General features: G+C 41.9%; 1 protein-coding gene across 4 annotated transcripts; it reads right to left on the bottom strand.

Annotated features, from left to right (window-relative positions):
- Window positions 1-1,027: 1,027 nt before the first annotated feature.
- tmem102 (transmembrane protein 102) lies at window positions 1,028-25,868 on the bottom strand. 4 transcript variants are annotated; one of them, XM_036005463.1, is made up of 7 exons: window positions 24,610-25,143; window positions 23,646-23,857; window positions 9,278-9,616; window positions 4,487-4,680; window positions 3,823-4,035; window positions 2,629-3,251; window positions 1,028-2,578 (listed from the first exon to the last, which is right to left on the bottom strand). In XM_036005463.1, exons 1-6 carry the CDS (start codon window positions 24,621-24,623, stop codon window positions 2,652-2,654), a joined length of 1,572 nt encoding a protein of 523 aa, XP_035861356.1. In that variant the 5' UTR covers window positions 24,624-25,143; the 3' UTR covers window positions 1,028-2,578; window positions 2,629-2,651. The 4 variants fall into 4 exon arrangements, with proteins under 4 accessions (XP_035861356.1, XP_031144377.1, XP_031144378.1 ...); XM_031288517.2 differs by lacking the exon at window positions 24,610-25,143 and adding an exon at window positions 25,450-25,868 and having other exon boundaries at window positions 1,028-3,251; XM_031288518.2 differs by lacking the exon at window positions 24,610-25,143 and adding an exon at window positions 25,154-25,441 and having other exon boundaries at window positions 1,028-3,251.
- Between the last annotated feature and the right edge of the window lie 1,050 nt (window positions 25,869-26,918).

Genomic DNA, 26,918 nt, shown 5'->3' with positions numbered 1-26,918 from the left:
ATTAACCAGTTTAATACGTTTAACGTTACCGTCTTCAGTTTTTTGAGGCCTGGTCACACCACAAGTAGCACAGTGAAATGAACCAGCATAAATAACAGGGTTCAAGAAGCTTCGTGGTGCAGTGATTACGGCTGAGAGTCACACCATTATTGGTATATCATTATGTCTGTATAATCAGAAAACTGTGAAAAATGACATTATAATGTCCCAGAGCCCATACTGATGTCTTGAAGTTCATCGTTTCATCCAACCAACAGTCTAAAACCCAAAATATATATTCAATTTACTATTATGTATGACAAAGAAAAGCATCAAATCATCATCATTTTTGAGAAGTTGGAATCAGAGAATAATTGGCATATTTCCTTGAAAGAGGTTCAATTGATTATTAATAGTTGTTAACAGTTGCTAATTTGTTTTGTTTTCTATCAAATAATCAAATGAGTCGACTAATTAGTTTTGTGAGCGATTGTAGCTGGCGAGCTAACCGCTAACAAGCTAGCCAGCCAGAACAGAACCAGTCTAAATAGTTGCCCGAGCTTCTCTCCAAGTTCTCTGCACTGAGCCTTGTTCTCAAGACTGTACATCAGTTCATTTAATAAAAGGGGAAACAAGCTTCCTAACTGATTGCTAATTGTAAGTAAGCAAACTCATTAGCTCCACCGCTAACGGGATGATACTGCACAGTATTTTCTAGAGACGATTTGTACCAGTGGCTATGTCTTTATCCACTTGTCAATCGAATTATCTGAAGTTCGCTAAAAACATTTGTGCCACTAAAGCCGGTGAACGTGGGTTACACTTTACTTGAAGGTATCTACATAAGAGTGACATGACAGTGTCATGAACGTGTCAAACATTATAAACAAGTGATAAACGTTTATGACATAATGCTTCATTCAGTGTCATTCGGTTTTTGTCATGACATGTTATGGTTAGAGTTATGGTTAGGGTTAGGGTTCATGTGTTCATGACAGTGTCATGTGTTCATGACAGTGTCATGTCACTCTTATGTAGATACCTTCAAGTAAAGGGTTACCAAAGTGTGTTTCCATCCAACGGCTTTAAAGCGAATAAAAACCTGTGCGTAATGACGCCACATGAATCAAATTGGTATATTGAATAGATTTGAGACATTTTAAGGTGTTTCAATGCATTTTTACCGAATCGCACAACATTCGAGCTACCATTTGCGAACAAAGCTTTGCTAGCCAAAATGGATCGCGCTGTCTAACTACAAATGATTCATATTGCACAAGTTGTACTAGTGCTTATGTGCCGGCTGATAGCGACATATCAAGCTATAATAAGACAACAACGACTGCAATTTATTTATATTCGGCAAATCACGCTTCCATCGGTGTGTATATCGCATAAGCCGTTTACCGTGAAGAGAAAATCCGATGATGAGATCGAACATACAAAACATACAGAATTTCCATGAGGCATTTTTCATCCGATACTACGCATAAAAACGAGCGGATGGAAACATGGCTATTGACTCCTGTTTCCAAACTGTCTGCAAAGCCTCTTTCGTGGGGCTGATTGTACTCCAACAGAGGAGGTTAAATATAATTGGATGATGCAATACAGCTAATAAGCTAATAGCTTCCTCCATGTTTGACTCTAAGGTACTCCCTCAAAAGTCAGAATTTACTTTGCCTCGCAAGCACTTAATCGCCACCCATTCCATTGGAATCAATTGATTTCGCCGCAATTTTTCTTTTGCCATTTTATAATGCTCATGTGACCAGACTCTCAGAAGGAGAAAAGGTTAATCAACATTCGTACGATGAAAATGAGATATTTAGGGATATGTAAGAGGAATGTTTCTCTTTACGAAACCGCTCAAACGCAGCTCTTTGGTACATTCCATTACCCAACGAAATGTAAGCGCCATTGAAATATAGTTTAAGACCTTTAAGAATCATACAGTGTACATTAAAAAAGGATAAGCATTATGAATACCTGAGAAAGATTTTGTTTGAAATCAAAAAGATGCCATAAATCGAGGCGTGGGGGTCAAAAAAAAAAAAAAGAGGGATTAATGTATTTGACAGAGAAAAGAGATTCTTGGTTTAGACTCTGCAGTTCGCCTCACAACATTACATTCAGTTACATCAGCCACACCTGGATTTTTCTTTTCTAAATCAGCCACTCTGCTCTGATCTAAACTAAAAAGGAGAGAAATGCAGCAATCAAGGAGATTTTCTCCCTCCGTCTTTAGAATTTTAAGTAATATGTGAAAACCCTTAGGTGTACATATGCACGCACGCTGCATTGCACGACTTATTACACACCACTAAAGCCGGCCCTCGTCTTGGTAGCACCAGCTGATAAGTCTCGTTAAGGCCAGCTCGTTAGGAGAGGGCCGCCTCCGTGGCAACTGCTCGGTGACATCGTGTCTGTTGTGCGACGTCGGCGTCATTTGTCAGTAGTAGGACATGTGTGTTTTTTGGTTTGAAGAGTCAGTCAAGCAGCAAGGCTTTTAGTTGCATTGTTCAGCGTTGGGATGGGGAACAGCAGGAGTGGGTTCAGCTTGCAGGATTTTGAAGAAAAACACCTGCCTGATTTTTTACTCCCCCAAGCCTCTGATGAAACATCTCAGAGACACACACATTTCCACACGTCTCCTCTGCAGCACGTCTGCGTCAGTAGAACTTGTCATCGATGCGAAAGTGTGGCCTGGTGACATCGTCCGGGTTGAGGAAGACGGATATGGATTTCCCAGGGTTCTCGGTGACCAACTGCTGCAGCCGCTGTGCCAGCTTGTCCTCCGAGGGGGAGATGATGCCGTTGGCCGGGTGGTGCCCGGGGGAGCCGTGGCCGTTGGTGCTCGCTGTTAGCTCCTTCTTCAGCTGGCCCGCCTGCTGGGCTTGGTCCAGGGCCGCCCGCAGGTGCTCGCTGGGATCCGAGCGCACGTGGGCCAGTTTCCTGGCGACGAGCAGTGCCTGGCTGTCTGTGAGGTGCTCCAGCATGTTGCACTGGGGCAGGAAGTAGTTGGGGCAGTTTTTACCCAGGATGCAATGAGCCAGGTCATCCAGGAGGCCTAGGAGGAGGCGGCCAGGGGTGTCGGCATCGGAGCAGGACAGATAGGCGGAAGGAAGTCGGTCACAGGCCCAGAAGAGAAGGGTCCGCAGATGGTAGAGGCTGAGGCCCGCGCGTGGGCGAGCCAGGATACGAGACAACACAGCTTTGGCTGCTTGGAAAGCCTGGGCCATGGGGTAAGGGATGCACTTCTTCAGCTGAACCTGGTAATAAGAGAAATTGAGGACCAATGACTTAAGAATGCAGTAAGTGATTCTGCACAAAGATTGTTGATATGTGAACTCAACTGCCAAACAAATACAACCCCGCCTTCAGACGCTACGCCCCCCCAGATTCACAGACAGACAACTACTGGCCAGCACATTCACATGCTGCCTCCCCCCTCCCGCCCCTACCATCAAATGTCGCTGCCTGTTGCCGATTGGCTGGAATAGTGTTTTGTGGCTCGTGCACTCCTTTCTGTTTGTTTTCCATTTGTTTTTTCAGCGCACACAGAAAAGATAGAGCTAGATGACCGTGAGGAGATATTCACTGAATTTGACAAATAGGGTATTGGATTAACATCACTTACTATACCTTTAAGCGGGAACAGGATTAAAGAGACAGTGGTAAACTCGATGTGAATATTTGAGAGATAAGCAAAGTGGGATGAAAAGAGAGAAAACTGGCAAAGAAACAAAGAAAGAAAAATCTGACAAACGTTGCTTTAAACCCAAGAGAAGGTGGCACTAAACATGACACCAAAATAAAAACGTACATTTACAATCCACTCACCTCGCTGCGTGAGAACGCCAGCCTCCACTCCCTGTCGGGCCGACCGCCCAGCGGGGAGCAGCAGGGCAGCAGATAGAAGCCAGATATGGCTTCCTCCTCTGTGATTTTACCATCCCAGAAGTGGTTGGCAGTCAGCCAGCCTTGAGCCACTGCAGGCCAGCCACGAAACGACACCACAGGCAGCAGGTCGTACAGCACCCGGCTAGAGCCAGCCTGCAGGGAGGAGAGGATTTGTTGACAAGAAAAACTTCACAGAAAAACCTTTAGGCAGCCTGACATTCCTTTTACCATTCAGACAGAAGGAGTCAACTGTATTATTTTTACTTCATGTTCCACGAGCTCGGTCTGAACTTGGAAAAAAAAAGTTTAAGTGCACCTGAGTCCTGGAACAAATTACAGCACTTTCTTAAAAATCAACTCAATTGTGCTGTTTTTATAAACCTGCAAACTTCTACTTGTAATTGCTTGTGTTTTCTTTTGCATCCCTATTGTCCCAATGTATTTATCAAATCACTTTCCAATTCGGAATGTTTTTTTTGTCTTTCTATATTTCTGATGATCATACTTTCTGTGTTGTTGTAAGTCTGTATTTGTCTTGTGACTCAATGCCACTGAAAATGATCTCTCGAGGATAAAGGTTGAATGAATTATCAGCGATGTGTACCTGGAGGATGATAGTGGTGAGGGGACCATTCCTCTCCAGTCGGTCCGGGCTGGGAATGCCTCTCTGGGGGCTGCGTCTCAGCTCCTCCACAGCCTCGCTCACCACCCCCCAGAACCAGTCCGTCACCAGGGAGGGAGAGAAGTAGCATCCGTCCAGAGACTGAGGGGAGTCCAGGGAGGGGATAGAGCCTTTACCTGAGCGAGGGGGGGTGGGGGGGGGGTGGGAGAGGGACGAGAGAGGGATGAATACTGGGTCTCTCCATACTTACCAGCACACCACATTTACCAACACTAGGACCGCTTCTCAAAGAACTACTTTTCTCTCTGTTTTTGTCAACGTTAGGGGTGTACGATATTGAAAAATTGTGATATTGCGATATCGATAATGAATACTGCGATATCGATATTAATTTCGATATTTTTAAACCTATGTAAAATTACCAAAAGTTGTGGGAAAACGCATCAAAATAGATTTATAACAAATAAAACAAGTTTTCTTACAACACAGGGTTTATTTTAACTGACAGTCATATTGGACTGGTCCAACATGTGTCTACAGAACAATTCAATTCAATTTTATTTATAGTATCAAATCATAACAAGAGTTATCTCGAGACACTTTACAGATAGAGTAGGCCTAGACCACACTCTATAATTTACAAAGCCCCAACAATTCCAGTAATTCCCCCCAAGAGCAAGCATTAGCAGTGGCTAATGCGACAGTGGCGAGGTAAAACTTGGTAGGCAGTGTCTGACGGTGCTGGTTGGGGATATGAACAGGACATGTTGTACTGGTTGTACAGTATAACATAAATAAATAAAGAGCATGTACAGTGAGGAAAATAAGTATTTGAACACCCTGCTATTTTGCAAGTTCTCCCACTTAGAAATCATGGAGGGGTCTGAAATTGTCATCGTAGGTGCATGTCCACCGTGAGAGACATAATCTAAAAAAAAAAATCCAGAAATCACAATGTATGATTTGTATGAATGTATGAATAAATATGACTATTTATTTGTATGATACAGCTGCAAATAAGTATTTGAACACCTGTCTATCAGCTAGAATTCTGACCCTCAAAGACCTGTTAGTCTGCCTTTAAAATGTCCACCTCCACTCCATTTATTATCCTAAATTAGATGCCCTGTTTGAGGTCGTTAGCTGCATAAAGACACCTGTCCACCCCATACAATCAGTAAGAATCCAACTACTAACATGGCCAAGACCAAAGAGCTGTCCAAAGACACTAGAGACAAAATTGTACACCTCCACAAGGCTGGAAAGGGCTACGGGGAAATTGCCAAGCAGCTTGGTGAAAAAAGGTCCACTGTTGGAGCAATCATTAGAAAATGGAAGAAGCTAAACATGACTGTCAATCTCCCTCGGACTGGGACTCCATGCAAGATCTCACCTCGTGGGGTCTCAATGATCCTAAGAAAGGTGAGAAATCAGCCCAGAACTACACGGGAGGAGCTGGTCAATGACCTGAAAAGAGCTGGGACCACCGTTTCCAAGGTTACTGTTGGTAATACACTAAGACGTCATGGTTTGAAATCATGCATGGCACGGAAGGTTCCCCTGCTTAAACCAGCACATGTCAAGGCCCGTCTTAAGTTTGCCAATGACCATTTGGATGATCCAGAGGAGTCATGGGAGAAAGTCATGTGGTCAGATGAGACCAAAATAGAACTTTTTGGTCATAATTCCACTAACCGTGTTTGGAGGAAGAAGAATGATGAGTACCATCCCAAGAACACCATCCCTACTGTGAAGCATGGGGGTGGTAGCATCATGCTTTGGGGGTGTTTTTCTGCACATGGGACAGGGCGACTGCACTGTATTAAGGAGAGGATGACCGGGGCCATGTATACCCCGAAGCACACAGCCAGGATAACCAAGGAGTGGCTCTGTAAGAAGCATATCAAGGTTCTGGCGTGGCCTAGCCAGTCTCCAGACCTAAACCCAATAGAGAATCTTTGGAGGGAGCTCAAACTCCGTGTTTCTCAGCGACAGCCCAGAAACCTGACTGATCTAGAGAAGATCTGTGTGGAGGAGTGGGCCAAAATCCCTCCTGCAGTGTGTGCAAACCTGGTGAAAAACTACAGGAAACGTTTGACTGTAAGGTTACAGTTACTCTGTAATTGCGAACAAAGGCTACTGTACCAAATATTAACATTGATTTTCTCAGGTGTTCAAATACTTATTTGCAGCTGTATCATACAAATAAATAGTTAAAAAATCATACATTGTGATTTCTGGATTTTTTTTTTTAGATTATGTCTCTCACAGTGGACATGCACCTACGATGACAATTTCAGACCCCTCCATGATTTCTAAGTGGGAGAACTTGCAAAATAGCAGGGTGTTCAAATACTTATTTTCCTCACTGTATATAGAACAGGACATGTTGTACTGGTTGTACAGTATAAAATAAATATATAAAGAGCATGTATATAGAACAGGACATGTACTGGTTGTATGTACACTACAGTATAAAAAACAATGCAATGCAACATATGTTGGCTTAAAGCCAAAATATTTCCTAGCTACCGAGGAGGCATTACTTTTGGCCACTAAAGTTTCCTCTTCAATCTCTGTTATTTCGTCGTCTCCCAGAGCAACACTCATTTTCTTACTTTTGTGTTCTTTTTGCTCCACTGGCTCCCTTCGCTCTCTCTTTAGGTCCTTTCTTTTCTTTCGCTTTGTTTGGTTGTCTCTGTCTATTTCTTCACTGATTTATGGTTCTGCGGAGGCTCCACGCAGCTGATGTTTATACTTGTGCGCTGGTGTGTGTGTGTCGAGCTGGCATGTGTGTGTGTGTGTGTGTGTGGGGAGTGTGTGGTAGAGCGAGGGAGAAGTGAGACAGTGACGGCGATTTTCTTCGGAGTGAGTAGCGACTCTAGAGTCATAGTGAGAGAAACAAAGTGTCTCCCCTGTTCTTTCTGACCACGGTGGGAAATCTGGAGCAGGAGAAGTTAACCCTCTCCTTGATTTCACGTTGTTTATGGACAAGGAGAACCAGGAAATGAGTCCGGGGAAATGCAACGCTACCAAGTGATGTGTATTTTTCGAGAGGTGCATCCAAGAGTATAGACGTAACAAGAGGCGAAACTCAATAGAACGTTGTGCTGCAGCTTGCAATGGAACATTCTATTGAGTGCAGCTCCGCCATCTAGGACTGAATGCAACAAAACGTTCCATTGAGTTTCGCCTCTTGTTGCTTCTATACTCTTTGGGTACATGTCGGGCGGGATGCAACGCTTCACAATTAAAACAAAATATCGCATAATTATCGCAAGACTTTCGGTATAATATCGCGCAACCTGATATCGCGATAACGATATTGAGTCGATATATCCTGCACCCCTAGTCAACGTCATACAATACACATCAGGGCTGAAACTAGCGATTCTTTCCTTGATTAAGCGATTAGTTGTGTGGTCTATAAAATGTCCATCAGTGTTTTCCAAAGCCCAATAAGACGTCCTCAAATGTCTCGTTTTGTCCACAACGAGTGTGATAGAGGAGTGAAGAAACCAGAACATATTCACATTTAAAAAGCTGGAGTCAGAGAATGTTTTTTATAAAAACCGATTCATTGATTATCAAAAATAGTTGGCGACTGATTTAATAGTTGACTACAAATCTTGAAAATCGATTTTTGCGGCTCTAATATACATATTGGACTGTTGGCTGGACAAAACAAGCAAACTGCATGTTGTTGCAACCCTAAAGAAGACCTTTGGGTACCTGTAGCATGCAGTTTACTGTCTAAAGCACAGAGATTACTGCAAAGAATTCAAATTCTTTTTTGAACTCTTGGCACTTTTGCCCTCTTTTTAACCTTCCAGCGGGATTCTGCTGTGATGCACGTACATGCTGTCTACTACTCCTGACTAAATCACCCCATCCCGCCACCAATACAGCAACATAAGATCCTGTGGGAAACGCTAGGAGACGAGCAGAAAATGTGGTAAATGTAATTTGCTGAGAAAAGTGCTGAAAATTAAAGGCATTCATATCAATAAATGTCATTACTTTTTCTCATCTTGGAAGTCTCGCGCTCGCGAGCGCGTGGGAGATTGATGCCGCCGTGTAATCTGGAAGCTGCCGCGTGAGCGTGAACTTTCGATTGTGAAGTTCTACTCATAAATGTTTCAGCATGTATTTCCTGGGGAGCCATTTCCCGTCTCACCTATCTGAGGAGTTATAAGAAACGGAGCCTCGGCTGCAGCTTCGCCGGGCAAAATTGCATCAAAACATCATGCATCAAATTATCTCGGTGAAACACAAACTAAATTCAATCAGCTCCCATTCCTTCCACTCTCCACTGCCGTTGTCTATCCACTCTTCCCTCTCTTTCATCACTTATCTTTTCATCTTTCTATTCTTTTTTTACACTTGTTTACCCATCCTCTCTCCACTGTCTTTCCATACTATCCCTGCTGCTCTTTTTCTGTTCTGTTTCTTACTTTATCCATTTTCCCTTTCTTCTCAAAGATTACTTTTTGGTTTTTTTTTCCATTTTTGGATAGGACAGCTTGAGACAGGAAAGTGGGAGAGAGAGGGGGATAACATGCAGCAAGGGTAGCGGGTCGGAGTCAAACCCGGGCCGCTGCAGTAAGGACTGAGCCTTGGTATATGGTGGTGCACGCTCAACCAGGTGAGCTACCAGGGCGCCCCATCCATTCACCTTTTGTTCCCCCTTTTTTTCCCCCCTCTTCCACATTTCCTCGTCGCTGTTCTTTCATCCTTTGCTCTCGCAAAAGTGATCATACTTATTCTACTTACTCATTTCTTGCTCCTCCTCCTCGTCTTCCTCAGGGGGAAACCCGTTCTCCTCCTGGCAGCAGATGCTCCAGCGGGACATGACGTTGGAGTCGCAGAGGCGAAGGCTGAGCCACGAGTGGCAGGGCGGCGAGTGCCTCATGTCCAGGGTGACTGGCTGGTTGCGGTCATGGAGCTTGAGGGCGGGTACCAGCAGGGTGAAGTCCAGGTCAAAGTCGGCCCCTTTTGCGTAGTCGCCCAGGTCCTCGGGGCTGAGGTCCAACACGCCCTCCCGGGCCCCGCCGGACAGCAGCAGGTACTCGTTGGCCACCGGGAGGCGCTGGTCTACCTTTTGGACTAAGCCTGGATGGGATGGTTTGGGGGGGTGGGGTGGGTTAAGAGACAAACCAAAAAAATGAATCACACTGCGCAGAATTCCTTTTTTCTTAGCCATTGGTATGTGTGATAATGTATTGCCGGGGTACCCCCAGAATTCTTTTTAAGACCTTTTTAATACCACCTAGGATGAAAAGTCATTGCCAAGTTCACGGCCATATAATTGTACATCGGTGTGGATTTTAAGCCCGAGAAAAGAAGCATACCAAGTAACGTTATCTAAATTTAAAAAAAATTGTGTTTGGGCTCTGATAACATAAAATTAATGAAATAGTGGTGGCATATAGAGCTCTTATGCTATGAAACTAAAAATACAAAATTGAGTAAATTTAACGTTACCCACACAAAATTTCATTTATAACGTCACAGGATTTATTCAATCCTACGAAAGGACAAGAAAATTTAAGAAGTCTGTAAAATTTTGTTTTCAAATATTACCTTTGTAACAGAAATTAAAGACCCCTGTAAACGAAAGTTAAAGCTTTAGTACATAACTTTTTGATATTAACGAACGTCCGTTACATTCAAGCCGTTGCCAAATGAGTTGCTACAAAGCCCCCCCCCACCCGCACATCAGCCGTTGCCAAGCTAGAAAAGCTAAGGCAGTTTTACAGAATGTAAAAAAACAATAGGTGGGAAGGCACCCAGAGATAGAAAATTAACGAGTGACTTTAAGTGGGAGTCAAAGTCAATTGTGCTTACGAGGATCTTTCATTATTACAACGTGGGTCATATTTTTGTAGTTTGTTTAGTTAATTTGCAGAAAATGGTAATATCACTAAAAAGAAAGTCTGATGGGGCAAGAAATACTAGCAATGATCATCTTATTACATTGATAAAAATAAAAAGTGTTCTGAACTCTCCTCTCTGAACAGTTTATATGAGAGAAAGTCAAGCCTCCAAATCCCTTTATGGCTACTTAGCTGTGCTGTAAACTTCCCAGGCTCTGGGCCCATGGGAGCTGCAGCACTGGAGGCAAGTCAATTATGTTTTTCAGGCTTAAAAGAGCAACTGAGAAAGGCTTGATCCTGCGAACCAAACCTGTGCTGGTCTAGCGCTAACTGCCAGCTACTAATAGGTCAAAGGTAACGCATGGACACTTAAAAACCAGTTACATGGGAGAGATTGTGAGGGCAGTTAAGTGGCTGCAGGCAGCTGAAACAGGGGCATCAGACCAAGCCGGCAGGCCATGTCTCGGGGGCAAAAAGCTCCACATGATTCCTCTCATCCAATTACATGGGCACACAACCTCACTGGCATGTTTTCATGTAGTGGCATGTGTGTATCTGAGCGTGTGTTAAGAATTTGTGAGTCGGAAGCAAAATATAGAAAAAGCCCCAGATACTCACAAAGTGGCAGCAATAGAAACTCGTTCTCAACGCTTCCAGTTTTGGAAATTTAGTGACAAAACTATTGAAACTGAGACGGCTAATTTTATGCCGTTTACTTCATCCTGATGTGTAGTACTTAAAGTATCCATGTTAATAAATTACCACCAACCAATCATGGTCTGACTGAGGAACATATCCCTTTGCGAGAACAGCATGCCCACCCACAGAATCCCACACAACAACAACAACAACAACAACAACAAATTGCTACTTTATAACAAAAAGGTAGAGCAGTGTGATGGAATATTAAAATACAATAGGTGGGAAGACACCCAGAGACTGAAAATGAACGAGCAACTTTAAGTGGAAGTCAAAGTCAATTGTGCTTACGAGGATCTCTCTGGTGCTTTGCTTTAGAAAAAAAGCAAAATGAAAAGAAATAGTATGCGACAGCCCATCTTTGGATTTTTTGTTATTCCTCAGCAGAATCAGCTCATCTGCCGCTACGAGCGCCATTCATCTCCTGACATATCCAGAGTGCTAAAGTTCTCCTCAGGATCCTCAGCTCAACTCTCATCTCTCCCATGACATCTGCAAGAGTTTCATCATCCCATATGCAACAGATGTTTCACTTCATGAAAGAGTTACTAGTTTTACGTGGATACCTCAGGAAAGATCAGAATTAATATGTAGACAATGAATATGAACTGTGATCATGAATTCACTATCAATGGACCTTAATATATTCTTAGGGTTGGCGCAGTTTTAACTCAGAAAGTTAGGCCACATGTCAAATTAAGTTGTTGGACTTACAGAAGGCACGAAGACTAATTTGATTATAATATGTTATTTCACTCGTTTGTATTTATGCGTTTCGTTTTGGCTAGCTGAAGAGCCCCAACCCCACCTTTACAGGGTTTCCCCTGGGGTCTTTTAAGACAAAGGTGGCAAAGCTGAAAAACTTGCGTGGGTTAATGTGGGTAATGTGCATTCGCTTGGGAGCGCATCAAAGCAGTTACTGATAAAAAGCACGATAGTTTTGGCGTAAACATAAAAAAATCTTAATTTTCAACCAAGACGGCGGCAGATAAGACAAAGGCTGACCCGCCTTTGAGTTATATAAGCAGGGAAACACTGTAGTGTAATGGGACTAGCCTACATATAGCCTGCCTCAATAAGTGTTGGTCAGACTTTCTTTCAGCTATGTTTTAACTAGATTGAAAGGTCAAAAAGTGTCCACTACTATCTGATAATGATTGGTGAAGAACTACACTCCCCGATTCCCCGACTTGTTAAAGAGGTCTGAATGAATGCGATGGTCCCTTTTAGTGTGAGTGTCTTGAGCAGAACTATAGGTTGTTACTAGGGTTGGGTATCGAGACCCGGTGCCTAAACGACCGGTATCTACTGGACAGAATAGCAACACAGATTTGGGTGCCTCATTTGGGTGCTTGTTATTACATTATTAATAATAAACCATTTAATTTTGACCACACGGTATTAGCAATAAACAAGCCGTTCTTTAATTCCGCCGACTGTCGTTTTGTGATGAGGTCCCTAGTTGTTACAAAATAACTTGGTGAGTTGTCTAAGGTGATTAAAGGACAGCAGAGTTGAGTGATATGACAAATACATACTTTCTATAATTGCAAAAAGTGCATAATACTTAACTCATCTGTCTCCGAGCTGAGATGAGGGCTTGGTCATGCGACGTGCGAAACAAACTATGACCGATCGATTATCAGAGCTTGAATTCAGTTTGGCTGGAAAGATGGAGAAATGAGGGGAGAAAGACTGGATGGGCAGATCAAAGAGAGACAGGAAAAGACAGTGTCAGAGGGAGGAAGGGATCAGACGCCAGCCAAAGGGCAACAAGTTTAAAGCTACAACTCCTCTGATTTGTTTGGTTTTATCTGCCAATGATGAATTGGGTCAAATAGGCGAAGAAAAGATTGATGAAAAAAGAAAAGAAAAAAGGGAATAAAGAACATCTTATCTCTCCAGCAGGGGCTTCAGTTAGAGAGAGGAAAAACTGTATCAATTAGCGAGGCGTCTTCATTCTCCAACACTGGCTGCGGGAACTTTGAGGTCGTTCCAAGGAACCTAATCTATTTTTTAAATCCAAACTCTCAAATCGCACAGTCCCCCGCTGCGTTAATGGGCAACAGCCAGCAAGCACGCACGCATGCACGCACGTACGCACGCATACACACACGCGCCTGGATTTCACACATGAACACACTCCTACATATGTGCCTGTAGACACACAGTCTGAGAATAGAGCTGGAATGGAGAAAGTCTAGGCTGGTTTCACAACCACGGATTAAATCCTAATCCTATAAGAAATGTCTTTGAATGTAGATTTCCATTAGAGGGACATTTTTCCATAAGAGCTATTTTTTTGGACCAAACCCAACTTCCATATCTGTGAAAGGACTATTTGATGGCTATTGGCGGCACCTGCATGGCATATAGAGCTTCAAAAAAAAAAATTGATTCGTTGTCAACCGTTGAATTAATCGCCAACTATTTTGATAATAGATTAATCGGTTTGAGTTATAAAAATTCTCTGATTTCACCTTCTTAAAATGTGAATATTTTCTGGTTTCTGAAAACCCCCCCACAGATTGACATTTTCTGACGATATCTAAACGATATTTAATTGATTCATAGAGAAAATAACAGATTAACTGGCAATGAAAGAAATTGTTGCAGCCCTAATGGCATGCTTTCACATACTACTGTTAGCAGCAATAACCTTAATGCATCGTCCTAATAACTATGAAAGGGTTTTTTTATATACTGGAACATCTAGCTACAGTAAAATCATCACCCAAACGGAAAAGGTTAAAAATCATGTGTGTGCTGCAATCAAGGAGCAATCGCGCTGTTGCAGGAGTCTTTGAAATGACCTGCTCCAGGAGATGAGGCTGGGGGGAAAAAAAGAAATACAATATCTGATTTTAACATCAATAAATCATCACAACTGTAATCCTGGGAGATAACTTTGATTGCCATAAACAAACACCACGGAGATGTGCAGCCGCTGCCCTGCCCTGCATTTTTTATTATACAGTACTTACAGATTTAATAAATCAAACTACTTGCATGCATATTTAGTGTGGACAAGGGATGCTCAAAACTATTTTGAAGACTTAAAGCAAAAATGAAGGGAGGACAAGCGACAACACTCTTTTTTGACAAAGATAAATTACTTTTGGGGGGGGGGGGATGTTGAATGTTGTCCAAACACGTTTATATAAAGCGTAGCTTCCCCTTCAATATATCCAGCAGGGTAGGCCAACCCGTAAGTTATTTCCCCTGCCTCACAATATAAAAAATATGTCATGAAAATGTCTTAAAAACTAATTTACTGTCTATACTGTGTGCACACTTAAGGACTGAACTGCATCAATACAGCATGGCCTAACATATTAAACAGGCCATCTGACTGAGAGGTCCCATGGGTGGTTTACAAGTATGGTATAAGAATTGTATAGCTACACTTAAAGTAATTGCGCAGACATTGTGCCAGACACCTATACCAAAGAATACGCATAACCTATACTTTACCCCTCACGGGTGCATTCAGACATGCCCGCTTTCAAAATGAAGATACAAAGTCACACTGCTGAGAAATCCCCGAAGCAGAGCAGCGGCATCATGGGAAAGACGTCCTTTCTCATCACAGCCAGCGCGCAGCAAAGTGAGAGTATTCTGCCACACACCTCTGGTTTGATCGACTACAAAAATAGCTCTGGAAATCTCTCTGGAAAATGGGATTTCTCTAAATAAGCCGATGACTGTCTTCTATGTGCTGTTGCTGGAAAAGGCTGCTGAAAGTGAGAGAGAAAGGGGTCTGAAACTGGGCTGCTCCAACAACTGAGATGCAGACAAAGCCAGTAATCACATTCTTTTGCATTTATTTTTATATACGTTAATTTATCTGCAGACAGTTGACTATACACCCTAGAGTATGCAACAGAAATCTTATAAATACTACCTGCGGTGCAGTCTGGCTGTCCGGCAAAAATAATAAACAGTTAAATTAATAGTTCAGCATTTTGGGAATTACATTTACTCGCTTACTTGCTGAGAGTTAAATGAGAAGATCTATACCACTCTCATGTCTCTATGCTAAATATAAAGCTACAACATGCAGTCGGTTAGCTTAGCCTAAAGACTGCAAGCCAGGGGACCGTTAGTCTGGCACTGAATAAAGGCAAAAAGAAAATCTGACTACCAGCACCTCTAAAGTTCACTAATTACAGCCAGATATTGTTTTTACCTTGTATGTTGGTGTGTGTGTGTGTGTGTGTGTGTGTGTGTGTGTGTGTGTGTGTGTGTGTGTGTGTGTGTGTGTGTGTGTGTGTGTGTGTCATCATGGCAAGATGTGAACCTGGAGAGACCTACTGTAGCAGGAACTGCCACAGATGCAGATTTGAGTACTTTGTTTGGTGTTTATATTTCTGTCTAGAATAGAATAGACTTTATTGTCAACCTTATGTACAACAAAATTTTCTGTGCCGTACCTGAATACAAAAGTAAGACATACAGAAATAAATACTAAATAATATGTCGCCGTGATAGCGTCACAACCGTGCAAGGTGCAATCACAAAACTTTACCGGTGTGTAGTGGAGATCGAAATGAAGGCTGCCAGAAGTAGGGGTTTAGAAAGTAGGCGAAGGGCCCCCTCACTTCACGCCCCTGTCCCGATTTACAGTCTTTATTCTAATATAAGCTAACCATCTTCTGACTGTTGCTTCATATTTAACGGACAGATATGAGAGTTGTTATATCTATCTTCTCATCCAACACTCGGAAAGAAAGCAAATAAGAGTCCTAAAATATTAAGCAATTCCTTTCAAAACCTATATTTTGCCCTTAAAGGATAGTCTTGCTAAATGTTGTTTCTGCAAGCTCTTGATTCAGGGCACCTTGGTGCAGTAGTTTCTGAAATAGGGAATGTTGTCTGAGTCAAAATGATCCACCGTTGCTGTTGCGCATCCCCTACCTCTGTGTGACCTTTCTGTTATTTCAGACAATACAACTCGGATTCAGCAGCAGAGCATGCCATAACAATAATCTCAAAAGCTGCCTCATTCCAAAAGGAGCAATTCAATCTGTTACAAATGACTCCTGACTAATATAGTCTCAACCGGATGTTATCAGTGCCGTTCAACAGGCACTTCTTTGCAGCCTCACCTCGCACGCTAATAGCAGGATTAATCCCAGGCAACCCAGCCATTCCGCCTGCTCGCTGTTTATGAATTCATATCAAGGCAGGAGATTAGCTCAAAAATAGGCCTTTTAGGTGTGTGTGTGTGTGTGTGTGTGTGTGTGTGTGTGTGTGTGTGTGTGTGTGTGTGTGTGTGTGTGTGTGTGTGTGTTTAATACAACAAACAGTGCTCAGAGGGATGACAGACATAGTGTGTCTAAACCACCTGCAGAGAGAGAGGATGCAGGAAGCTGTCAGGGTCTCAGCGCTCTTCACAGCGGCTTTGATGCCAGCTATACTGCGATACCATGTTCACATAAATGACAGGCCATTATCACTGAAAGAAAAAAATGTCACTGCCGGTTTACTTTTACATTTGAGGGCAGCAGGGTAGCCTAGTTGCTTAAGAAGCCATGAACAACTGGTCCTGACCTCCCATATTCCTATTAAGGAAGGGAAAGAGAGGTGATCAATTCAGTCTCACATTAAAGGCCCCATATCATGCTAATTTTCAGGTTCATACTGGGCTTCTATTAGAACACGTTTACAGGATTTAATGTTAAAAAACATCTTCATTTTTTTCTCATACTGTCTGTCTGAATATACCTGTATTCACCCTCTGTCTGAAACGCTCTGATTGGTCAGTGTTTCCAGGTCTTTCGCATCTGTGTTTGCTGCACCGTCATTGCAGCCAGGGAATGACTGTAGCGGCACTGTAGCAGCACTTTTTAACTATATATAGCATAGTTGTGACATCACAATCATACAGTCCTGACGGCTCGTTTAAAGGCAGTTTCTAAATAAGGGCTGTGTCCATTTCTCTGTGGATTGAGCATTTTGATACTTTCACAGTATTTATATAGGACCTCGGCCTGCATTTTAATAAAGAAATTTAACTTTTTACAATATGAGAACTTTAAATGATTAACCTTATATTTCGGCTAGTACCCAATATACACATTCAAAAGCAATCCTAATTATGCTAAAGATAAAAGGAGAAACAACTACTCCCAGCATCTGGAAATGTTGCTATTTGAAAGAAAGATGGAAATATCTGTCAGGTTGTGCTTTCCAACATCCCTAGATCCATTTTTTTAAGGATTACTGACAAGTCTTTTTAAATTGTTTTCCCCAGCACCTCTGACAGCTACATCCGGCAAATAAGATACTGTAATCAGTTGACAGCTACAGAGTGAGTGATTCCTCCCTCTTCGCCTCAGGAATAATTTAAGTGTGATTATGAAAGAGCAAAAAAAAAAAAAATCACAATGTCAGCCTTGGTTATTAAAATGAGCAGCATGGTAAATAATATGTCATGCGATGTCAAAACACTGCTTACTTACTTACATTCTGTATGTCATATTTAATTAGATTCCACGAAAGACACTTAATGGATGATGCGATGTGTGTCTGCGGCCATGTTCAGTCACAGGAAACTCCACTGTGTTTACATGACAGACAGTTGTTGGCTGATTTGTTACAGAGTCTTAATGCAACAGAGGTTGTGAGCTGAAGTTAATGAACATCATCTAAACTGTGTTCTGTGCCAGGTGTCCAACGATTAAGATTTAATGCTGCCAAGTGCCAAAAAAAGGTGAGTCAGTGAGGAACAATGACTGTCATTTATGGCAGGCAAGACGCATCTCATCTGTGCTGCTTGGCACTGCTGTCTGCGCTGATGAAAACTGAACAGAAACAGAAACAAAGCCTAACTAATCAAATCCAAATATTTCAGCCGTATACTGTTGCAGTGCCATGGATCTGGCCTGGCTGCCAGATGAAGACAGGCTCTCAATTCCAAAATGGCATTAACAGAGAATTAGTCAGCCAGAGGAGCCATGTGGGCCCCAGATCCCAAGCTATAAACTACAGCTGAACTCTTGAGCATCAGAGCATGGCCCTGCAATGAGGCAGGAAGTCACAGCAGTGGAAACAGCATCCACAAAGAAGTCCAGTGTTAATGGCCAGGAGTGAGAGACTGGCCAGCTACTGTGTCCATCCTGAAGCTAGCCTGGCTAAGTGAGCTACTTTCCTAAAGGGGATAAAGTTGCCAGTTTTTTCCCCCTCAAAATAAAATATGCATCCCTTCCCTTTGCATAAAAGTTTGTGCAGCCTTAGAGGCTAGAAAGTTTAGGAGGAGACGTTTAGTGTCTGATAAATGCTTCCAATATTAAAGGTCCAATATCATAAAAAGTAAAATTTCCATGTCTTTGTTTATTATAAAGCAGGTTGACATGCTTTATAAATATATATAAAGAAATTCATATATATACATAGAAATTCAGTCTGTTAAGTTCAGAAAATGACATAACTTTACAGTAATGCAGCCTTTAAAACCAGGAAAAGACAACACTTATGCCATATTACGATATCCAAAATCTAAGACGATATCTAGTCTCATATTACGATATCAATATTAAATATTATATATTCTCTCTCTCAATGCCTACAGTGCACATAGAGAGCTTCGTTGTGACTGACTTGTGTGTATGGCACAGGTAAGTAGCTAATATATTAATATTTTTGAGCCACAACAATCAACAATCAGTGGGACTGATACTGCAGGGTCTCATGCACCATCACTCACTCACACACAGGCTTTGTTTGGTTTTGTTTTTCATCACAGCTCAAGGTGAACTTTTGACTCGTGTCTCCCCCTGACTTGGAAGAAACCAACTCAGGTGCTGATCACCCTTTCTCTGTCTAACCGTCTCCACTTATCACTGTTTAACCCCAAATGTGCATCAAGCTAAGTGGCCTAAGTGTGAAGAATAGTGGAGAACAAAGGGGCTGATGTAAGGAGCCCAACAGGAAGGCAAGACGCTGAGGTCGCTGGAGGATAAAGTGAAGATCTGATGCACTGCATAAAGAGCAAAAACTCATTTGCTTTCATAACAATCACTTCAGTCTTCAATATCTCAACATACAACAGGTTATTTTTCTTGTCTGAGATAAAAAATGTCAAAATCCAGGCAAAGACAACGCTCATGACTTTTTAACTTGGATCAAAAGTATCCATTTTCACTAGATGAACTCTGAACTGAACTCTCTGACAAACTTTTAAGATCTGAAAAGTTGGGTTCGGGGTATGTCTGAGCCTAGCACCAGATCTTCACCGGCAGTGTGGATCTATTTCTGCCTTCATCCGACTTTTGTTTTTCAAAAAGATACATACAGTTAGCCCCCGCCACGCTTGCCCGAAGGCAAACCACAGTGTTTACTCAAACGCAGGGTAAATAAGAGCACTTCTTGGATCTGTCAGACTGTGAAGAAATTCACTGGGTGTACAGTGTGTGTGTGTGCCAGTTTAATCTCATTTCTCTTTACTTTTCCCTGACAGTGTGCAAAACACAGTGGGGACCCCTCTGCAGCTCAAACTTTTTAAAAACCTGGCAAAAACAGCCACTCGTGTTTAGCATCCGAGCACACATGCACACCCCTATGCACATACGACGAGCCTCCTCCAGCAGGCAGGAGGCATTCTGTAACAAGACCCCTCCATTAAAAGGATATTTGATTTTCAGTGCTGCCTTTCATCCTCCGCAGGGCTTTAAGAAGCATACAGATCCTAATGCAGCTACCACCGCGTACGCAACTTTATTTTCCTAGAATCCAACACAAACCGTCTCCCTCTGTGTATAAGTGCCAAACTTTTTTTCTTTTCACAGACAGCGCTGTCACAGCAGGCGCCGAGGCACACGGTATGAAAATACCAGCAAACCATTGGTGGTTATGCCAGAGAAAGCAGCCTCAAACCAAAAAAAAAAAAAAAAAAAAAAGGTTACCAGGAGATTCTCAACCGAAAGAGAGTGGGAGCAGACTAAGAGGGGAAGCAGAGGGCTTTGCACCAGAATCATAAAAAAAAATGAAATCTGAACAAAGTAAAGGCAGATAAAAATTTTGTTAAAAGTTCACGTAAAATATACAGTATGTGGTGATATAAATGAAAGGAGAATAACAGGCTTGAAGGCCATTTTGATTTGTGTGATTTCTCCCTTTGATGAGGTTTGAAATCTATAGGAGCTGTTGGTCAACCAGTGGAATACTACCAATGTGACAGGGATTGGTCAACTGTGCGTAATGATACCTCTGGACACAAAAGCAGTGGTGGACTGTGACTAAGTACTAAGTACATTTACTCCAGTACTGTACTTAAGTACAAATGTTGAGGTACTTGTACTTTCCTTGAGTCTTTTTTTTTTCATGCCACTTTCTACTTCTACTCCGCTACATTTCAGAGAGAAATATTATACTTTTTACTCCACTGCATTCATCTGACAGCTTTAGTTACTTTACAAATTAAGATTGTTGCACACAAAACACATGTAGTTTATAAAATGTTTTATGATAAATGAAACAGCCCAACAATATAACGGCCTACAAGTCCAGCTGAAATGAGGAGCCGATTAAACACTCACAGTTGATTGACACAACAGTTTGGATCGTTTCCAGTTTCTAAAATGTGAGGATTTTTCTGCATTGAGCACATTTACTTTTAATACTTTAAGTACATTTTCCTGATGATACTTACATACTTGTACTTTAGTAACAATTTTAATGCAGGACTTCTACTTTTTTACAGTGTGGTATTAGTACTTTTACTTAAAAAAACTGCACAAAAGGCTGAGCAGAATGCAGGCCTATTGCAGACTGACAGGACGAGACGGACAGAGGACTTGCAAAGTTGAGCTGAGCGAGAAACTAAAAGACGAAATGGGGAAAAAAAAAAAACTTTCCGGATGCCAGCTAAACATGTTTTGTTTCCAGTGGATGACTGAGAGTGACATGAGAGAACAAGGATGACAGCAGGGAGGGGGCAGAGTGCCACCTATTGGACAAACAAACACACTTCACTTTTTGCTCACAACTGATGATAAAAAAAAAAAAAAAAACACAACACAACACAGTTGAGACAGCTTCATGCCTCACTTAGCAAACCCATCTCTCAGTAGTTGAGTGTGAAAGAAAGCATGCGTGGATGACAGAGGGAGAGTAGAGCAACGCACAATGAAAATATGAATCATGTACTGGATGTGCTTAAATTCCAACATGTCATTTGGAATCCCTTTTGCATTTGAAAGACGCTTAAATGTGCAAGTTTCAAATCATCCACACTGTCACAAATTACAAGCCTCTAATTTTGCATACTTGAAAAAACAACAACCATGTAATAACGTGTCTGCAAGGGGATTAAAATGAAGATATTGTACCTTTTTACATGTGTCATTTCAATGCAAGTCTATAGTGTTGATCGTGTTTGTCACGCATACTGTCTCACAACCTGACTCATAACATGTGCCTGCAAAAGAGAACCGTGTCCCCATCCAGTTTAAATGAAATCTTGCAGCTTTGTCCTTTTTGCCAATAATTACATTTCTACAGACAGAAAGTGACAAATCAAAGAAAAGACCACTTGGATGTTACAGATTGCAGTCTAGTGGAATAAGGTCTCAGAAATAAAGGAAAGATTTCTCCTGCTATACGTAATTAAAAACTCTTTTTAAGCTGCATTAACATCTTTCTTTTAGCTCCGTCCTGTTGGTCAATTCCCATTTTTTGTCTGACCAGCCGTTGACCGTAGGCCTGGCAAACTCGATTCCTTTTAAGGATTCGGGTAATCCTGAGTCACTCACTAAACTGATCCGGGTTGTGCGAGTCACTTGAGTCAGTATTGATAGGCAAGCCGAGGCGAGCTTGCAATGTTTCTGACTGTCTGCTCGACCTAATTGCATTGTAACATACTACATTTATACATCAAACCTACAGTAAGCCTAGCTAGGCTACGTGCAGAACATTGTATGTTATTTCAGAAGTGAAAGAATGGCTTTTGTTGTTGATTTGGCCATTGAAGTTGTGGTTGCCTACAAAATTGTAAGTTATCAAGCTTTTGGCAGCTAAGATGGCTAGGACTAGTAGTAGCTAATGTTGCAAGAGGTTTGTGTGTGGCGCTGTTATCATTTTAGATTGAATTGTAGTAGGACTACAGGTAGTTAATGATACTAGAGACTCATGAGTCAATTTAAAGAGTCGGGTGAAAGACCCGTTGAATCACGACTCAAACAGGTTTAGTTGACCGGACTGTATATCAAATCCAAACTATCACTTCAAGAATGAACATCAACATCAGATCCTTTGGATTCTATCTTCCCTTTTGAATCCATTTCAGTATACTGTTAAAGCCTCCTGATACACAAAATCTACTTCTGGACACTTACTGAAGTTCCCTCTACCGCTGCAACCACATCTGAACGCAAAGAGAGAAGTTTAACTAGAACCGATAGATGATAGAGATGTACAGCACAACATGATATGGACTTAGCTATGTTATTTATTCCCGTATGAAATGGATTTTACTCGTCACGTCACATAAAACGTACTGAGTGCAAGCACAGCTCACTGCATGTTAAGGCATGTTCAGTAGCCGGCCGATGAGACTGTGGTTGCACTGGGCAGCTTCCAGGTGAGACTAGTGTGTGAGAGTGGAGCAGGGTGTTTCTGGGAATGATTACTCACTGCTTTCACCCTGGGTAAATAAAGGACAGGGTGGGGATATATGCTTCTTTTCCCATACACTAAGAAACATGCACATCTGCATGCTAAGAAAAAGGAGGTCAAGAATAGACAGCGAAGGAGACACGACCATACAATGAAGAAACATGGTTCAGATTAATCTGTGTTTGGACAACGGGGAAAACCCGTTTTCAGGATCTGTACACCGTGACATATTTCTGCACATTTATTACAGTTGGATACTAAAGTGAATTTGATTCTAACACCAACTTGTTAACAGCAAAGAAATTAGGTGTCACAATGTAGTGGTGAATGACAATTGGTGTGAAAATACACTGTATAAAGAGTTCAACTCTGAGTATAGGTTTCACCCTTTTTCCTGTGTTAACTTCCCAACCTTATCATCATAATCATATCTCCATACTAAATTAAAGCTTCATGCAACCATGGCCGCATACGTATCAGTTTGAGGATTGAAGACAGTGTTTCCTCCAGAAAAGTTGTTAGACCGGTAGCAAGTGTCTTTTTTTCAATGAGGGCCCAGCTCGGACCAGACGCTGACTGATGGCAGCATTAATGTAGAGACCAATTAGTTTCTGTGATGACAGAATCATGGACAGAATTGCGAAATTGAGAATTTAAAAACAGCTATAAAACGGATTCCATAGGGCCCTACATTAAGTCAGTGCTAAAAGCTAACTGGAGATTTGAAAATATGACTACGTCTAAGTTTCCAACTGAGCTGCCCCACTGTAACAGTAGTTAAAAAACATCTTAAAAATACATTTACATTTTTTCCCCAGTAGCTGAGGCCCAGTGGGGAGCAACTTACAAGCTTACAATGCACTGGGGAAAACCCTGGAAAACAATGAAAATGTTTGGGATAAACTGTGATACAGAGCATATTATCCACTGTGTTATGTATGCAGACATACCTAGCATGTTGAAGATAAAGTCCTTGGCGGTGTGGACCTCTAAGGCGGTCTGGTCTCCGAACTCTCCCTGTTCCAGTAATACCAGCTCAGACACCTGGGCTGACAACTGCTCCAAGGTGGCCCCCGACCGGAAGTCCACCTCTGACAGCTTCTTGGCGGGGGCAGGGGAGCGCGGCGCCACCGCACTCATCAGGGACTCCATCTCTACAACCCTGTACGATAAGGGCGAGGAAAGAGAAATCGTTGTTGGTTTGTTAGCCTAATGTATACCTTCAGGATTTTAATAATCACACCAGCCCTATTTTTGTAACTAACTCAGTCCTAATGGTTCCCCTGAGAGATGGTTTATGGTTATGCTGTCACAGTGGCAATAATAATTAGGCCTATTGGTTTTGTGGGCAGCTATTAGCACCCTAGAACAAAACGCATGCCTGTTTTCATAATGTGTCTTACAGCCTAGTGTATTTTTAGACCGATTAAGTTCTCGAACCTTCATTTTTTCATTGCAATATAATGCTTGCCTTGTTTTAAAAAGAGACTTTGAGGAACAATTCTGGAGAAACACATCAGGGAACAACTAGCATTACATTTTAATAGCAGTAAATGTGATGTTGCAATTTATTACAGCTTTAATCAACATTTAAGTCATTTAAAATGAGGCTAAGTGCGGAAAGACCAAAAATGCATTGATAACATGACTAATAAGAGCATACTATGCCACTATTCTCTGTTACAGGGTCTAACCTGATATGACTATTTGTAAAAACATTTAACCGCACATATTATCATCATACATTATCAAAAAAAGTACTGTTTAGCAGCCTCAAGTGAATTAGGTTTGTGCAATCAGTGTTTTACATGACACCTTTGCATTAATGTATGTAAATCACAGCTAAACCACTGCCTTTCTAAAAAAAAAATTTAAAAAATGCTAATGTAGGTTGTTTGACAAAAGGTAGGTTACTGTTTATTTGGCATGTCTTCTATCCTGCACTGTATCCTAGCATGTGTCCATGGGATTGAGTTGGTTGAGTCATGCCTTAAGCAATGGGTTAAAAATGAACGGCATATTTCGCATTCCAAGATGAGAGGATTTAAGTAATTAGCGTCAAGTGCATTAAGTTTGTCACAGTATTTGGAGTGGTTATTTGTTTACAGGTCCAAATAATTGTCCTAAAAAGTGTGACCTAAAAGTAACAAGCCACAAACTTATAACGTAAACACAGCTCAGCCGAGTGGAATGACAACATGGCCTCTGCCCCACTGAACTAGGTCAATTAGCGAGCAAGCTCCCCTGCTCCTATAGCTGCTAAGCTAGCTAATAGCCGAGCTAATTAGCCAGCCTGCCGTCTGACAGTCAACAATAGCTAATTACGTCATTCGTAATATATGAATAGCTAATTAGCATGTGCTGCGTTACATATATGCATATGACTGCTTGCTGTACAACCATATTAGCAGACCATTTGACTTGCAGTGATAAGGTCGGTGTGGTAGCCTACAGTTACCTCGCCCACAGTCAGCTCATTTCTTTTAATAGCCAACTAGCAGTAGCTTCGTCAAATTAGCACGCTAGCTAACATGCCAGTTGGGGACAGCGAAGCTAAGTGCAGCGGCACACTTCCCCGCATACAAACGAACACGCACAAACACACGTTCACACTAAAATCTATAACTACACTAACACGCGCGCGCACGCACCCACATGCACTCAGCTCGGGTCTCGGTAGCTTGCGAGTAGCGGATCACAGTGCAATCATTAGCTATCCAGGCTAAAGCTGTCCAACATAGCAAACACACACACCCTTTACACAGTGACGAGAGGGAGTTTCTTCGCTATCTTGTACGTTTACTGTTATTGTGATCCCTGTGCTTCAATCCGCCTTCTTCAGCTGTCATTTCCAACAGGTCCCAGGCGCCACCTTCCCCCTGGCAACACCGTCCCAGAAATCATCATGGTCCTCCTTCGCTGAGGATCCAGGGATTAGTAGTATGTGTGGCACGCACGCCCCATATTACAAAACTACAAACGGATTTGTGAGGTCAGGTTATGATTAAAATTGTGCCTCTGTGTCCTCGCAAAGAAGATGAGGCTGTGCTACGGTTTAGTAGGCGAGCAGGGCGGTTTCACGACTGCACAGCCAGTGTTTTGATGCCTGAGCATGTAAGTCCAACACAGCAGCAGCAGCGGTAGTGTCTTTGCACCAGAGCGGCAGGGGGCTACACAAGTGGGTAACGTTTTACTGATTCTCTGCCCGGTGCCCACCCCTATCTTATGCCTGTTGATTGCTGATGGAGGTAGGTTATGTACAGTGGATTGCACTTTCCACGTTAAGAGATTCTCATATGATACTATTTTGAATTATGCAATATAGTTATGTAATTGAATGTGTTACTTTGCACACAGGAGGAGAAAGTGCAGACCAGTGTGTGAGGTTCAATACAGGTCATTTAACCATATAATTCTTACAAGATTCAGTATTTAAACTCAACCTTCATTTTTAATATTTATGTATTTGAGTATTTTATGTTTTCAGTACAAAATAGTACAAATGCAAAAACAGATTTCAACCTATTTTCAAAATGCAGTATACCCAGATCTCGGTTTCTTAACATTTGATAGCCGTAACTAATTTCCAAGGAAATTTACATTTGACCACATACGTATGTATGAAAATGAATCCACCGAACTGTACAAAAAGTACTTTAATCGAGTTCATCATTTTATCCTGTCCAACATAGAGTGCCTGCTTTTAAAGGGGTATTCCTGCATTTTATTGTTACAAGTATACATAAGTTCTCTAAATCCTTAGTTTTTTTCAGTCCCTAGTATGCTTCAAGCTTCCAAACTATTTCTGAGAGACACTTGGATGTTAATGTTTCAGACTTTTCACCAATTTTGTTAAATAGTGTATCATTTCACCTCTGTGCTTCTTGATTCTTTTTTTCCCTTCATCATTCAAATGCTGAATGAATAGTGAAACCTTTCATTCTCCTGGGACACGCCGGGATCTCTGGCAATCGCAATTGCTGTTCAATATGCATGCATAATCCTACTTAATTACACCCCAAGCTATTCATTTCCTGCATCACTGCTAAACGTCTTTGGATTGATAGTGTCAGAATTAACCTGACAGACCTCTCTCTCTTAACCTGTCGATGGATCATTTACTAGCTCACACGCTGCAGTCTCACTCACTGTGGGAAGAGCTGTCAGTGTAGCGCCATACAGTGTCTGATTCATCAGCCTATTCTGTGGTATAAGTGGAACAT

The sequence above is a fragment of the Sander lucioperca genome, chromosome 9 (genome assembly GCF_008315115.2).
Source record: "Sander lucioperca isolate FBNREF2018 chromosome 9, SLUC_FBN_1.2, whole genome shotgun sequence".
In the NCBI taxonomy this organism is placed as follows: Eukaryota; Metazoa; Chordata; class Actinopteri; order Perciformes; family Percidae; genus Sander; species Sander lucioperca.
Note: the sequence above shows the minus strand (reverse complement) of the source record. Positions and strands in the feature narration are given on the sequence as shown.

What these genes read in the sequence shown, in the direction of transcription:
- tmem102 (XM_036005462.1), bottom strand. An exon ending in GGAGGAGGAGCAAGAAATGA is followed by an intron (nt 4,681 to 9,277) that starts GTAAGTAGAATA and finishes CCCCTCGCTCAG; the next exon opens with GTAAAGGCTCTATCCCCTCC. An exon ending in TCACCACTATCATCCTCCAG is followed by an intron (nt 4,036 to 4,486) that starts GTACACATCGCT and finishes TCCTCCCTGCAG; the next exon opens with GCTGGCTCTAGCCGGGTGCT.